Source organism: Pseudorca crassidens, chromosome 8, assembly GCF_039906515.1.
Source record: "Pseudorca crassidens isolate mPseCra1 chromosome 8, mPseCra1.hap1, whole genome shotgun sequence".
In the NCBI taxonomy this organism is placed as follows: domain Eukaryota; kingdom Metazoa; phylum Chordata; class Mammalia; order Artiodactyla; family Delphinidae; genus Pseudorca; species Pseudorca crassidens.
In genome coordinates this window covers 95,324,477-95,340,465 of record NC_090303.1, presented here as the reverse complement: position 1 = coordinate 95,340,465, position 15,989 = coordinate 95,324,477, and the positions used below count along the sequence as shown (strand labels likewise).

Sequence of the window (15,989 nt, the reverse complement as noted above, 5' to 3'; positions counted from 1 at the left end):
GACATGGTGGAACTAGGAAAGGCATTAAACAGAGAAGCCATGGGGTGATATTTGCATTTGAGAAAGGTTAGTCCAAAAGCAAGGTGAGGGGGGATTGGATGCAGGGCGCTATGAGTTTGCATTAAGGCAGTGGTGCGATGGATTGAGGGCCAGGGCAGCATTTGAAAGAACTGGGAGGCTAAATGAACGGGACCTTGAAAATGAGTGTCTCTGTTCATTCACTTTGTTAAATATACCCTTGATCACGAAACCTTTTCATAAGAACCACAAATCTAGAAAGCTGCAGATCAGTCTCTCCCTGTAGACGGGAAATCTTGAATACAATCCCCAAAGAATAAACTTCTAAAAAATTCAAAGAAAAACTCATTACCGCTTTGAGTTTAGGGTTTAATTCTAGAGGGGCAAGGGTGGTTGATGAAGAGGGCATTCTTATTATCAGTTCAACAGACATTAGAAAGTCATTTGTTAAAATTCAATACCCCTGTCCATTTTAATTTTATTAATTTTATTTTTTTACTATTTTATTTATTTATTTGGCTGCATTGGGTCTTTGTTTCTGTGCACGGGCTTCCTCTAGTTGCGGCGAGCGGGGGCTACTCTTTGTTGCGGTGCATGGGCTTCTCATCACCGTGGCTTCTCGTTGCAGAGCACGGGCTCTAGGCATGCGGGCTTCCGTAGTTGTAGCACTCTGGTTCAGTAGTTGTGGCTCGCAGGCTTTAGAGTGCAGGCTCAGTAGTTGTGGCGCACGGGCTTAGTTGCTCTGCGGCATGTGGGATCTTCCCGGACCAGGGCTCGAACCCATGTCCCCTGCATTGGCAGGCGGATTCTTAACCACTGCACCACCAGGGAAGCCTGCCCCTGTCCATTTTTAAAACACTAAACTCTTTCTCAACTTTGAAAAGAGTATCTATTCCAAATGAGAGCCAACCTTACATATGAGTGTGAACCGCTAGAATTCCCCTTGAAATCAAAGAAAAGAAAAATGTTTTAAAAGCCCACTACTATCATTATTTTTTCAGCTTTAATGAGGTGTAATTGACAAAAGAAATTGTAAGATGTTTAAAGCGTTCATCGCAGTGATTTGATACACGTATAAATTGTGGAGGGATTCCTATCTAGTTAATTAACACATCCATCACCTCACATATATACCTTTTTTGTTTTTGGTGAGAATAAGTTCTGCTCTCTTAGCAAATTTCAATTGTATAATACCGTGTAATTAACTATAGTCACCTTGTTTTACCATTAGCTCCTCAGACCTTAGTCGTCTTATAGGTGAAATTTTGTACCCTTTTACCAATCTCTCCTTATTTTGTCCATACCCCCATGCCCTGGCAACCACTTTTCTACCCTCTTTTTCTAGAGTTTTCCTTTTTTTTTTTTTTTTTTGATTCCACATGGAAGTGATACCATGAGGTATTTGTCTTAATCTGTTGGGCTTATTTCACTTAGCATAATACCCTCAAGCTCCATCCGTATTGTTCCAAATGACAGGATTTCCTCTTTTCTCATGGCTGAATAATATTCCGTTTTATATATATGTGTGTGTATATATATGTATATCACATCTTCTTTATCCGTTATCCATTGATGAACACTTAGGTTGTTCCCATATCTTTGCTACTGTGACTAATGTTACAATTTACGTGGGAAATGCAGGTGTCTCTTCCAGATCCTGTTTTCATTTCCTTTGGCTGTATACCCAGAAGTGGAATTGCTGGATCATGTGGTAGTCCCATTTTTAATTTTTTGCGGAACCTCTATTCTGTTTTCTGTAGTGGGTGCACCAATTTACATTCCCACCAGTAGTGTACAGTGATTCCTTTTTCTCTACATCCTTGCCAACACTTGTTATTTCTTGTCTTTTTGATTATAGCCATCCTAATAGGTCTGAGATGATGTCTCACTGTGGTTTTGATTTGCGTTTCCCTGATGATTAGTGACATTAAGTACCTTTTCCGTACCTGTCAGCCATTTGTATGTCTTCTTTGGAAAAATGTCTATATTCAGGTCCTCTGCCCATTTTTGAATCGGATTGTTTGGGGGTTTTTGCTGCTGAATTGTATGAACTACCATTATTTTCATTGCAACTTTTGCACATGTATATTACCTTTTGTTTTCCAGAGAGCAATTAAAAAAAAATAAAACCCTACTAAAGGGTCTGTGTCTTGGAGAGCAGCAGGGAAGGGGGCTCGCAAGAGACTGTGGCACTCGGCATTCTGCTTTTAAATAGAGGACCTTTGGGGACAGAGTGGCAGAGGCAGCTAGCTACTCTAGGGCAGTCAGATCCCAGGTGGAGCAGAGGCAAAAGCCTGGGGTCTCTGGACACCTCTGTTACTCACTGGTGAACTTGAGCAGGGCAACTCCTACTCGCAAAGGAACACGTTGAACAAACAAAGGGGTGCTGGTGAGGGGCAGCCCCAGAAGGAGATTACGGTAACCAAAACTGTCCCCAGTATTCTCCATTAGGATTTTGCCTTTTCGTCTCCTGAGGGAGAAAGCTGATGCCACTCTCTCGCTTTCCTCTAGGGGGCACTGTGGTTCCCACAACTCTCCTGGCCAACTAGTGCAGTCCTTTTCTTCTTAGTTGAAACAAGGAAAAAGGTTGGTAGCAGTTTTCCAGACGTATGCAACCAAGGTCCAAAGCTTTTTTAAAGTTTAAAAATTTTGTACAGACACATATATGGCACAGATGCCGTTATTTTATTTCTATATTTAATGTTATTTTGTTCCTATAGTTAATGAACTTATTATTTATACTACTACCTGATTCTCAAAAGGAGTTGGCCTGTTTTACAATGAAAGACGATGCTCTAGGAACATTAAGATCACCAGACCCATGATCTGAATTTTAGGATGGAGGAGACGGGATGCAAAGATAGTTGTTTGAGCTGGGGATAAAAAAAAAAAAGAGAGAGAGAGAGAGAACACTGAGCTTCCTTGGAAGCAAGGCAAAAGGGAAACGTCCCACTATATGATAAAATAAAATGTGCCACTTTCTCAAGAGAGATAAACGTCAGAGAAGTTTACAGAACATCAGTTCTTTAAACAACAACAACAAAGGAATTGATATCTAGTCACAGGTTGTTAGATCATATTGTTTACTAGATACGTAGTCACCCACTCCTTTTCTGGTCTTCCCTGGTCCCATATGATCTACCTGAAACATTTCCACCACCTGTTGGTAAGTCTGGTCCTGTTCTTCCCTAAAGACTATATCCTTGGCTTCTTCTGAGCTGACACACACCCTCTGAGAGGCCACAGGATGCTTCGTGGGTGCCTTCTTTATACCATAGATCACCTCCCGCTACATAGCATCTCTTCCTGTTTCAAAAGCTATGCCTCTCACTGGACCAGGGTGTACACTGCTGAAGTAGCCTGCAGAAGGATGCCGAGAGGTTCCAGTTTATCGGCAGGACAGAGATGATTAGCATTTCTCATGCTTAATGAGGGATCACGTCCTTCCCAGCTTAGATCATCCTCAGGGACTCTCAACTCCTGTCTTCGGTGCACAATTCAGAGATGTGACCGTGGAGAATAGAGTTCCCAAAAGTCTAAGGGGTACTCGAATGGGTTGAAATTGTTTGTATAGTTTCACGTGAGAATTACGTATATATGAGCACAGTTTTCTGGAAAGAGGATCTGTGGTCTTTATGATATTCTCAGATGGGCTCATAACTTCAAAAAAGTTAAGGAGCATTATTGTAGAATTCTATTGCTGTTTCTGGGTAATATTGCAAGCCTTTTCCTGTGAAGTAACATGTGCAGAGGAGGGTGGTTTTTATTCCATCTTGACCTTAGGACTGTACCTTCTACTCCTACTGTCCCGGATAAGGCAGGGCCCTTCCTCAGAACTGAAATCCATATATTGTCTTTAGCCCTTTGCTATATTGCCCAATCATAATAAGACCACAATGAATATATCTATAGCGCTCTGTGGTTTATAAAATACATCCAAATACATCTCATTTGGTCTTCACGATAACCCTGGGAGGTAAGCATTATAGTTTCCATTTTACAGATGAGAAACCCCAAGCTCAGGGAGTTTAGTGACTGATTCAAGGTTTCACTGGAGCTAACAGGTGCTGGGTCCATACGGGAACCTGAATTCTGTGATGTGTTTATATTCTACTTGCTGGCAACCGCAACGAGATTGGAAAAGCTGGCCTTTCAGCATAGCTGAAATCAGCCCAAACCACTAATACCTCTTCCTGTTGGTTTAGCCTTCTTAACTTGATGCTGTGAAATGTGACCTCAGCCCCTCAGTACACACATCATCATAAATAACTGCTCACAACATACATATAAGAGGTGACTTCCTAGGCGGTTCCTCAAGTTGCTAGCATATGGAACATATGCATATGAAGCCTTGGTTACTTGATGCCCTGGTCACAGACTGAGCCGCAATGGCAGGGCGGGTGTTGATGGTGTTGGTAAGGGGAGCTTTTCTTCACCTTGGGTAGAGTTGAGCTGCGTTAGACCACTTACTCAAAAGGACTTGACTCTCAGACCATCAGAAAGCACTTCTTTTTTTTTTTTTTTTTTTTTTTTGCGGTACGCGGGCCTCTCACTGTTATGGCCTCTCCCGTTGCGGAGCACAGGCTCCGGACGCGCAGGCTCAGCGGCCATGGCTCACGGGCCCAGCCCCTCCGCGGCATGTGGGATCTTCCTGGACCGGGGCACGAACCCGTGTCCCCTGCATCGGCAGGCGGACTCTCAACCACTGCGCCACCAGGGAAGCCCCAGAAAGCACTTCTTATCCTGAATTTCTCACCACAGGAGGCCTATGTGACTCAGCAGGATAAAATCCGGCTGGTGGGGGAGCTGATGACGGTCTTCGGGGCTGTGATCATCCTGTTCCTAGAGGTGAGGTGCAGCTGTGCTCAGGCGGAGGCCACCCACCTGAGGCCTCAGACTGAACTGAAGTCTATATCAATCATTGTTTTGTTTTGTTTTCCTGGCCTTTTCCCAGATCCCGGATATCTTCAGGGTTGGTTTCTCTCGCTATTTTGGACAGACTGTCCTCGGGGGGCCGTTCCATGTCATCACGTGAGTGTCCTTCCTTCCAGCCCCCTGCCTTCCCTTGCCAGAAATGTCCCAGGTCTCCCAGTCCCTCTCTGGGACCCTCACTTCCAGGGATTTTTCTCTAGCGGGCTTGTGTGTGTGATGGTGTATGTGTTTAGGTATGAAGACTGAGCCTGTGTGTTTGGGTCCCATGTAAGTCAGTGCCATGCTGAAGGGGACCTAGCGTATTTCCAGCCCTCCTCTCACTTCCCCCCTCTCTGCTCTCCCCCCAGCATCACCTATGCCTCCCTGGTGCTGGTGACCATGGTGATGCGGCTTTCCAACACCAACGGGGAGGTGGTGCCTATGTCGTTCGCCCTGGTGCTGGGCTGGTGCAGTGTTATGTACTTTGCTCGAGGATTCCAGATGCTGGGTCCCTTCACCATCATGATCCAGAAGGTCAGTGCTTTCCCCAGAGTTTCCTCTGGCTTCAGACATTGGACGTTTCCCAGACAGAGGGAGGGAGTGGGAGCAAAAAGGAAAATGCTGCTCGGAGTGGACGTGGTGGAACTCCGGTGACTTCCAGTCTATCAGCAGTAGCTGCAGAGAGGCAGGTGGAGAAAGGATCCCTCCACCCTCCCTCCCCTCTCTGTTTTCTGTAGATGATTTTCGGAGACCTGTTGCGTTTCTGCTGGCTGATGGCTGTGGTTATTGTGGGATTTGCCTCAGGTAAGAGCATCACTCTCTCCTCCATCAGATCATCGGATTCAGTTCTCCAGAAAGTTCTCTCTTACTCTTGCTCTCAGTTATTTCTCCTTTGCAATCCCTTTTGCTTTTTTCCCCCTGGTGGAAGGTGAATCAAAAAACACACTTGCACTCTTTGGATCTGGGTCACTCAGGTTGGCCTAGAGAGCAGACTCATGGGCTCTGAATTTCTGGGCCAGTAGCATTCATGTTGACTAACTGCCCTGCAAGATCTTTAAAGGAGAGATAGAAAAAGAGCTTTGGAGAGAGAAGAATATTAAACAAGAAAGACTGGCCAGTCGTGAAAGGTGCCGTAGGCAAAAAGTCTGGTATTTAACTCTACTATGTTTACACTTCAGAAGAAGAAACGAAAAGCATTCACTAACACGTACGGTGCCCTTTTTTCCCCTATGTGTGGTCAGAGTTGAAAGAAAAGAAAGGAATTTGAAAAAGGAGGTACAGAAAAAGGGTTTGGAGATTGTGAAGAATGAGAAAGGAAAGCAGAAGAGCTGTGAAGAGAGGCTGGGAGAAGAATGCCCAGTGGGGACCCAGTCACGGACCAAGACACAGGGGGAGGGTGCCAGAGAGAGGAGGAGAGGAAACATCCGGAACAGAGCAGACGGAGCAGAGGGAGGGAGAGCACAAACGAATGAGTGGAAGACAGTTCTTAGGGAAAGGAAGGAAGAGGAAGGAAGAACAAAAGGCAGCAAGGCTCACCCAGTCCTCCATGTCTGCAGCTGAACCTCCAGAAGGCAGGTGGATGCACCTGAGGACACGTGAAGACCTACAACCCTAAGGACAATGACTTTCAGTACAGAGGACGCCATGCCTGTCCTAGGCATTCCCCTGCTTCATGGGGGTTCCCACGAAACAGTACACTGAAAAACTACACCAAGATCTGAACTCTGAGAGGGTCAAACTTTGATAGGCCCCCTGTTTGGAGGGTTCCTCATGCACCCTTCCTCCCCACCCTCTACTCCCCCTGCAGCTACACTTACGCACAATGAGCAACTATAACAGAGTCGTTTTCTGTAGGTCTCCTAAACCATCTCTTCTTCGTTGTGGCAAAGCCATGCTTTGCCATAGACCCTAGTTCTGCTCTTGGGGTCACCTTATTTATAGTTCCATTCCCCACACAGAAATGGGTCTTTTAGAGGTTCTGACGCTGTAGTGCGTTTCCAGGATGCCCAATGCCATCCAGTAGGCTACACGCTGAGCAGGGAAAACTTTTTTATGATGGTCCAAGCTCACCCAGGGAATCTCAGAGTAATGGGTGGTTATCTAGAGGATACTGAGATTGTTTTTAAAGGTGCTTTTCTTTTAGCCCTTTCATGTGCTCAGTTCTTTAAAATTGTTGGAGATTCCATGCATTCTTGTAACAACTTGCCTTTTAAATATTTGGTTCTAAAATGTAAAACCCAGTTAGGTGACATATACTATACTGATAGATCGATCAAGAGATAGATATTTGCTAAATTCTGAGTATTACTGGTATGATAAACTTGGTCATAGGACATCTGAGGGTTAGCCAGGTCCACAGGGAAAATGGGACTTACATGTGTAATTCTACATTTATGTGCCTGTGTGCATATATGTGCTTGTGTGTAAATGTATGGAGATATATACTGGAGGTAGAATGAATGCTGACCAGGCCCGTGCTTATTGTGATAACTCCCCATTTCCTGATCTCCATGCCCTCTTTGTGGGCGGAGCAGCGTTCTTTATCATTTTCCAGACAGAGGACCCATCCAACCTGGGGCAATTCTATGACTATCCCATGGCGCTGTTCAGCACCTTCGAGCTTTTCCTCACCATCATCGACGGGCCTGCCAACTACGACGTGAACTTGCCCTACATGTTCAGCATCGTCTACTTTGCCTTTGCCATCATCGCCACACTGCTCATGCTCAACCTGTTCATTGCCATGATGGGCGACACACACTGGCGGGTGGCCCATGAACAGGACGAGCTCTGGAGGGCCCAGGTGAGTTCATTAGGGTTAGTCTTTTTTTTTTTTTTTAATTTTATTGGAGTATAGTTGATTTACGATGTTGTATCAGCTTCAGGTGTACAGCATATTGAATAAGTTATACTTGTATATCCACTCTTTTTTAGATTCTTTTCCCATATAGGCCATTACAGAGTATCGAGTAGAGTTCCCTGTGCTATACAGTAGGTCCTTATTAGTTATCTATTTTATATGTAGTAGTGTATTTATGTCAATCCCATACTTACAATTTATCCCTCCCCCCCTTGTCCCCTGGTAACCATAAGTTTGTTTTCTACATCTGTAACTCTATTTCTGTTTTGTAGATAAGTTCATTTGTACCCTTTTTTTAGATTCCACATATAAGTGATATCATATGATATTTGTCTTTCTGTGTCTGACTTACTTCACTCAGTATGACAATCTCTAGGTCCATCCATGTTGCTGCAAATGCCATTATTTTGTTCTTTTTATGGCTGAGTAATATTCCATTGTATATATGTACCACATCTTCTTTATCCATTCCTCTGTTGATGGACATTGAGGTTGCTTCCATGGCCTGGCTATTGTTATCGGTGTTAGTCTTTCTAAGGGGCAGGGGATGGAGAGAAAACTCAAAGTGGAATATGCCACGGCAGATGACTCTTAGGAGAGTCACGGAACAACCCCGTGGGGCTGTCACCTCAACAGAGGTACTTTTGGATAGATGGAGGGGACTTTTAGCCAAAAGTCTTTTTCTATCTAAAGGAGTGTAGGATGGTAGGATAGGGTCAGGATCAACACCCAAGAGCACAGACGAAGGGTAGATGCAGGAGCCAACCTTGAATCCAGTGGGAACTAGAAACTGTTTTGTTCTTATATGTTCTAGTTTTTAACTTGGACCTTATCTTCTGTTTGCTTCTATAACTGTTTCTCCATAATCTTTTCCTTATATCATCATAGGCTCATAAACTCTTAGAGTTGGAAGTGCCTTTAGTGGTCCCCTAGTTGAGCTCCTACCCAACATATACTCTTTTATTGGTCAGAGGATCATTCAGTATCTTCTTTAATGCCGATGAGAATCTTATTATCATGTGGATTTGGGTAGAGGTTGGAAGGAGAGAGCTTTTTTATATTTCAAAAGTTTTTGTTATTAGAAAATTCCATATTGCATTGAGCTGAAACCTATCTTTCTGTAATTCCACTCTTTGGCCCAAGTTTTTTCTTCTTGTATAATGCAGAATACACTCTCCCATAGGAGCACCATTCAGATATTTGAAGACAGTCATCATGTGTGCCCTCAGACTTTCCATTCATTAGCAGTAATTATTTAGAGCCTGTTTTGTGTTGGAAAATGTCTAGGATCTGGGGAAACAGGCATGATGATGTAGTCTGTGCCCTCATGGAGCTTACCATCTGGCTGGGCAGACAAACATTAAATGAATGACTTCACAGAAAACTGTACAATTAGAATAGCAAACGTGTCATAGAGACGTGAAGATGCTAAAAACAGGAGGCAACAGAGGAGTTTGACTGGAAAGTTAGGAAATGCTTTCCTGATGGAGTGACATTTAAGATGAGCCCCTAAACATGGGTAATAATTAGTCAATTAAGAAGAATGAGGGGAAGGGATGGAGATTAGGATTTGCATCCATTGGGACTCTTGGCTACAGGGACAGAAAACCAAACTCAAATAGACTTAAAAAAAATTGGGCAGTGGGAAGAGGGTGTGTTGAGCCTCATAACTGGAAAGTTTAAGGAATTAAATCAGCTTTAGACATGGCTGGCCAGAGTCTGGATCTCCATTTTATACTTCAGCTTCTGTTCTCTCTTTTGTCCTCTTTTAAGTCAGTCTCTTGCATCATGTTGGTGAGAGAGCTTAGAGAAGCTCTAAACTTACAAAGGAATGAGCAGGTGCACTGTGTTCCAAATTCCAAGGGCCCATTCTTATTGTATTCTGTGTGCCTACAGATAAAAGCTGTATCTGTAGCTTTTAAAAGAGCATCTCCTCCCCCTGCCACCCGAACCCATCTCATTGCAACAAGTTTGATCATAGGCGCAGGTGGTGGTAGTGGTGGTGGTGGAGTTTGGGGGAGAATAGACTAATTAACCAGGGCTGTGTGAAGTCCAGTCTAGTCTAACTGATGGACTCAGAGTAGAGAAGGAGTGATTCTCTAAATGAAAACTGGGTTCTCTTACCAGAAGGTGGCGGGGGGTGCTAAATGATAGCACAAGAAGAACAATAAATGTCCTTTTCAAGATAAAGAAAAAGCGCTGTGCAGGGAAAGGGAATAGAATGATTGAAAATCCTGAGGTTGGGGACTTGCCTGGTGGCACAGTGGTTAGGAATCGTCCTGCCAATGCAGGGGACGCGGGTTCGAGCCCTGGTCCGAGAAGATCCCACATGCCGCGGAGCAACTAAGCCCGTGCGCCACAACTACTGAGCCTGTGCTTTAGAGCCCGCGAGCCACAACTACTGAGCCCGCGTGCCCAGAGCCCGTGCTCCACAACAAGAGAAGCCACCGCAATGAGAAGCCCACGCACCGCAACAAAGGGTAGCCCCCGCTCGCCGCAACTAGAGAAAGCCCGCGCGCAGCAACGAAGACCCAATGCAGCCAAAAATAAATAAATTAATTAAATAAATTCCTATATTAAAAATAAAGAAGTCATATCTTTAAAAAAGAAAAGAAAAGAGAAAATCCTGAGGTTGGAGGGAACTCAGCGCAGCTAAGAAACAGAGAGAAGGCCAAGAGAAGTGTGGAGTACCGAGAAAGATGGGGCGGAAGAAGACAAAGTGGAGAATTGAGCTGCTTTAAGGATTCCTAGTTCTTTCAATTAATCAAGTTTCCTGAGCCCAGTCCATCCTGACTGACCCTCTGTTCAGACCTCCTATATCCTGGGCCTTTCAAAGCTAGAATGGTCCTGATATGATTGGAGGAATGCAGCATGAAGAGGGGTCATGCCTGTCCTTGCTTTGGACACTATACTATAAATAGCACCTAAAATGGCGGCAGGTCTTTTGGAAAATATGCAATGGGTTCTTACTAGGCTTATGGTCAACTAGAACCCCCGCATCTTTGTTACATGACTGACTTAGCTAAGTTCCTTTATCGTTTTTCCTGTACTTAACACAGACATTTTAGTCTTTTTTAAAAAAATTTTTATTGGAGTATAGTTGATTTACAATGTTGTCAGCTTCAGATGTACAGCAAAGTAAATCAGCTATACATATACATATATCCGTCCTTTTTCTTTTTAGATTCTTTTCCCATATAGGCCATTCCAGAGCATTGAGTAGAGTTCCCTGTGCTATACGGCAGGTTCTTATTAGTCATCTATTTTTATACACAGTAGTGTGTATATGTCAATCCCAATCTCCCTCCCTGCCTTATCTGCTTATCCCCACAAGTTTGTTTTCTACATCCATGACTCTACTTCTGTTATGTAAATAAGTTCATTTGTACCCCTTTTTTTAGATTCCACTTATGAGCGATATCATGTGATATTTGTCTTTCTCTGTCTGACTTACTTCACTCAGTATGACAATCTCTTGGTCCATCCATGTTGCTGCAAATGGCGTTATTTTGTTCTTTTTTATGCCTGAGTAATATTCCACTGCATATATGTACCACATCTTCTTTATCCATTCCTCTGTTGACGGGCATTTAGGTTGCTTCCATGTCCTGGCTTTTGTAAATAGTGCTGCAATGAACATCGGGGTGCATGTGTCTTTTCGAATGATTCTTTAGTCTTATACATAAATGTAGGACCTTACATTTGATTTACTTAAATTTCATGTTAGTGGTCTTTGACCAGCATTCCAGTCTGGTGAGATCATTTTTATATTGCTTTGACATCTTGTATATTACGTATCCCTCCCAGTTTTGTGTCTCAGACATATTTGATAAGCTTGTCTTCTATGTTTCACCTAGGTAATTAATGAGGGCTGGGCAAAGGACAGAACATGTGACATGCCACTAGAATTTTCCCTGCCCAGTTTGGAGTCATTCACGCACCTTTTTCCTTCTTAGCATGTGGGTATTTATTGAATTTGCTGCAAATTCCCTGAACATCAGCAGCAGCATTTCATCCCCAAGATCATAGAGATTCTGTTTAATCATATTATTTAAATCAAGATAATTGGTTTATGGCTTTCATATGAAAAAGGAAATGAGATTAGTTTGGAGTGACTGATTTTCCAAGAATCTGAATAGTAAAGCAGGGGTCACTGTTTTATTCAAAGCACTCATAAAATATCCTCTGCTTTGATAGCGGGTGATGAGTAAGGCAGGTAGCGTGGTACCTCCCACAGGCTAGGGGATGGGTAGGTGGCTGTCACCTCCACTGATCTCTGGTGTCCTCATCCCACAGGTTCCTTTTGGTTCCCTCTGTCAGTAGCCTCAGGGTTCTCTGAACCTCATGGCTCTTTCTGAGTTCTTCCTCTGTCTCTTGGTTCCTCCTAGGTCGTGGCCACCACGGTGATGCTGGAGAGGAAGATGCCTCGCACCCTGTGGCCTCGCTCCGGCATCTGTGGGTACAAGTACGGGCTGGGGGACCGCTGGTTCCTGCGGTGAGTGACAATGTAGACGTGTGAACTGTCAACCAGTGTGAGGCCGTGGGAACAAGGGTGACCGGTTCCACATTTATGACCCTCCTCTCCATTCTTGAGATCCCAAATTGGACCCAAAGGAGGTGTCATCACTCCGTAAAGCGAGACTGCGTTAGCCTGTTTGGGGGAGGCGGGTGGAGCTGAAGTGGAGGGGTGCAAAGAATGCTGGGAGCTGATGCCAGGCTATGAGTACATAAGGGCAGTAATGTGAATGGCTAAGAATATGAGTCCGTGCTCGAATGTGGGCATGGGTTACCCAACTTGGTCTAGTCTTGTTTCCACCTGACGCCCACTTCTAGTACATTCTTGAAGCTTCCAGTCTAGCCTTGAAACTAACCTGCTCCTTCGTACTCTACCTTCATCTCCTGACCTGGCTCTCCTCTCTCATTTATTTCCTGAATGGCATCTTCTCATCCTGACGACACGCTTATCTTTTAATTGGCTCTTTCTCTTTCATACTCACCCACATTCCCCCCACCATCACATGCCCGCACAAGCCCTACTACCCTCCAGATCCTGAATGCACAGCCTTTTGGGTCTCTCTCCTAGTTATCCTCCATCTCCCTCTACTTCCCTTCATTTGATCCTAGAGGGTCTTCTGGCTTCAACGCTGCTAACTTCCTCCCCCTTTCCTCTCACTCCTGTTTCCCGGCTGTGCCCCGCTCACTTCTGCTTCTCCCCATGGCCCATCTCTCCCCAGCTCAGCTGAGTCCTCTTCTCTTTCCCCTCCTCAGAGTGGAGACCAACCAAGACCAGAATGCTTTGCGAGTACGTCGCTATGTGGAAGCCTTCAAGGGCTCAGACAAGGAGGAAGAACATGAGCATCTTTCTGAGAAACAGCCCTCTGTGGTTGAAAGTGGGATTCTCGCCAGGGCCTCCCTGGCCCTCCCGACTCCCTCCCTGTCCCGGACCACATCTCGAAGCAGCAGCAGTCACCGAGGCTGGGAGATCATTCGTCGCAACACCCTGGGACACTTGAATCTGGGACTGGACCTTGGGGAGGGGGATGGAGAGGAAAGTGTCTATCACATATGATTAGGACCCCTGTTACTCTCCTCCCGACTCCAGGTAGGCCTGGGGTGGGGGGCGGGCAGAGAGAGAGAGACACTGCCTATGCAAGCATCTGACTGACCTTCATGCCCATTAATCCTGGGAGGGTGGACAGAATAATTCTTAAAGGCCATCCATGCCTTGCCCTTCACATCAGCATCTAGGGATGAGCAAAGGGCCCCACATATCTTCTGTCTTCTTGGAAGTCCCACATCTTGGGAAAAGGGGGTATCTTTTCAAGCAGAGTTAGACTTGGCAACTGAAGACATGAGGTAGGGGCGCTAGGCCAATGGCTGGGTCATCTTCCTTTCCACCCCATGAGGCCCTAGATTGTAAGCGGTGAATCCTCCCTGGTTCCACAGGGCTTCATGTGGGAAGAGCCAGGCATGGCATTGAGGTTGTAGCCTCTCGCCTCTTCTCGTACCCCGTAGGACTCTCTCCCCACCTGCCAACCAAACCCCAACGAGAAAAGTGCAAGAAAAAAGGCTCTTTATCCTTCCTTTATTTTAAAAAAATGCACTGTGATATACATAACATAAAATTTACTATTTTAACTATTTTTAGGTGTACCATTCAGTGGCATTAAGTACATTCACATTGTTGGGCAACCATCACCACTGTTCATCCAGGGAGTTTTTTAAACTGAAACTCTTGTACCCATTAAACATTAACACCCCATTATCCCCTCCCCATGGTGCCTGATAACCAATATTCTACTTTCTGTCTATGAAGTTAACTACTCTAGTTACCTTATATATAAGTGGAATCCTCCAATATTCGTCCTACTGTACCTGGCTTATTTGATGTAGCGTAATGTTTTCAAGATTCATCCATGCTGTAGCATGAGTCAGAATTTCATTCCTTTTAAAGGTCAAATAACATTTCATTGTATGTATATTCCACGTTGTGTTTGTCCATTCATCCACTGATGGACGATTGGGTTGCTTCCACCTTTGGCTATTGTAATGCTGCTATGAACATTGGTATACAATTATCTGTTCAAGTTCCTGCTTTCAGTTTCTTTGGGTATATGACTAGAAGCAGATGGCTAGATCTTATGGCAAGTCTACGTTTAATTTTTTTGAGGAGCTGCCATACTGTTTCCCACAGCAGTTGTACTGTTGTATGTTTCCTCAGGCAAGGCACAGGGTTCCGGTTTCTCCACATCTTCACCAACACGTTACTTTCTGTTTCTTTGATAATAACCATCCTTTTGGTTAGGAAGTGGTATCTCATTGTGGTTTTAATTTGCATTTCCCTGGCGACTAACAACATTGAACATCTTTTCATGTGCCTATTGGCCATTTGCGTATCTTCTTTCTTGGAGAAATGTCTGTTGTCCTTTGCCCATTTTTGAATTGTTTTGGGGGTTTTTTGGTTGTTATTTTTGGGTTGTCTTATCCTTGTTTTTTGAGACTTGGAGTCTGAAGTGTTTGTATCTCATTTGCATCCTGGTATATTTTTAAATATGTGAGGTAAATTATTCCTTTCCATGCTTGGATGGCCCCATCATTTGTTTTACGAGACCATCCCTGGCCTGTGCCTCTGGTTGTCTGTCAGCAGCTGTTCATCCTTGCCTCTGGAGGTAACAGGCTCCCAACCATGTTTCCTGCAACAGCCATCCTCCACCCCCATCTCGTTTGTCCCTGTGCTGACCTGTGGGGTAGACAGCAATAATAGAGCCTGGGCCAACGCGTTCCAGGAAGGAAATTGGAAACTAGGTGTCCAGGGTATCCATTACAGCCTCGCTTTGGCCTCCAGCCCTTCTTGTCCCAGCCCTGTCATCACCCTGACCACAATGCCGTAACAACTCTTAAGAGGACTGCGGTCTGGAACAGCAAAAAGGTAAGTGGGATTTGCAGCACCACAGACAGGTTCATCCAGACACTCATGCAAGGCACAAATGAGTGCAGAACGGTGAGGGATCACACACACACAGGCACACACACGCATGCACACACACGCACGCACACACTCAACACACGCACACACACGTGCGCACACACACACGCGCACACTCACATACACGCGCGCACACTCACATACACGCGCACACATACACACGCACACACAGACGCACACATACATATGCACACACATACGCGCACACACATACACACACACATACGCACACACACAGGTTGTATGGTTTCTAAGCGTGCTCAGCATGACTCCTCTGATCTTCTTTCACAGTGGAAATTCTCCTTCTCCTGTATAAAGCTAAACTCCCATCTGTGCTCCAGACGCAGTTTTCTTTCTGCTCTTCAGGCAGCTCTGTCTGTCACTGTGTCCTGTAACTCCTCTCATTCTCGTGTCTTCAGCCTCTCTCTCGCTCCCCTAGCGATGCTAGTCAGCAAATAACCATGCTCTGCTCTTTCCCACCTGCAAAGACATTGTAATCGCCCTCCCTCAACTCCCGTTTCTCGTTTCAGGTCCTGCCCTATCTTTTTACTCCCTCTTTGGGGCCAAACTTCTTAAGAGAAGAGTCTATTGTCTGCTGACCTCACACTGAGTCCTCACCGCATTGTGATCTGACCTTGCCTCTCCGGCTAGCGATCTCATCAAGGTAATCTACCTGTAGCTAACCCCACTGAGCAATCGGAGTCCTGCGCAAAC

The 15,989-nt window shown here is 45.0% G+C and overlaps 1 protein-coding gene across 1 annotated transcript in view; it reads left to right on the top strand.

The window, feature by feature from the left end:
* Positions 1 to 15,989, top strand: part of LOC137229402 (transient receptor potential cation channel subfamily V member 5-like) — a 29,248-nt gene extending 13,259 nt beyond the window's left edge. Inside the window, exons 9-16 of the mRNA XM_067747248.1 lie at positions 4,780 to 4,866; positions 4,973 to 5,049; positions 5,298 to 5,463; positions 5,667 to 5,733; positions 7,464 to 7,732; positions 12,178 to 12,284; positions 13,058 to 13,391; positions 15,806 to 15,989. Of these exons, the coding sequence (XP_067603349.1) occupies positions 4,780 to 4,866; positions 4,973 to 5,049; positions 5,298 to 5,463; positions 5,667 to 5,733; positions 7,464 to 7,732; positions 12,178 to 12,284; positions 13,058 to 13,358 (1,074 nt within the window). The 3' untranslated portion in view covers positions 13,359 to 13,391; positions 15,806 to 15,989. The remainder of the gene's footprint in view (positions 1 to 4,779; positions 4,867 to 4,972; positions 5,050 to 5,297; positions 5,464 to 5,666; positions 5,734 to 7,463; positions 7,733 to 12,177; positions 12,285 to 13,057; positions 13,392 to 15,805) is intronic.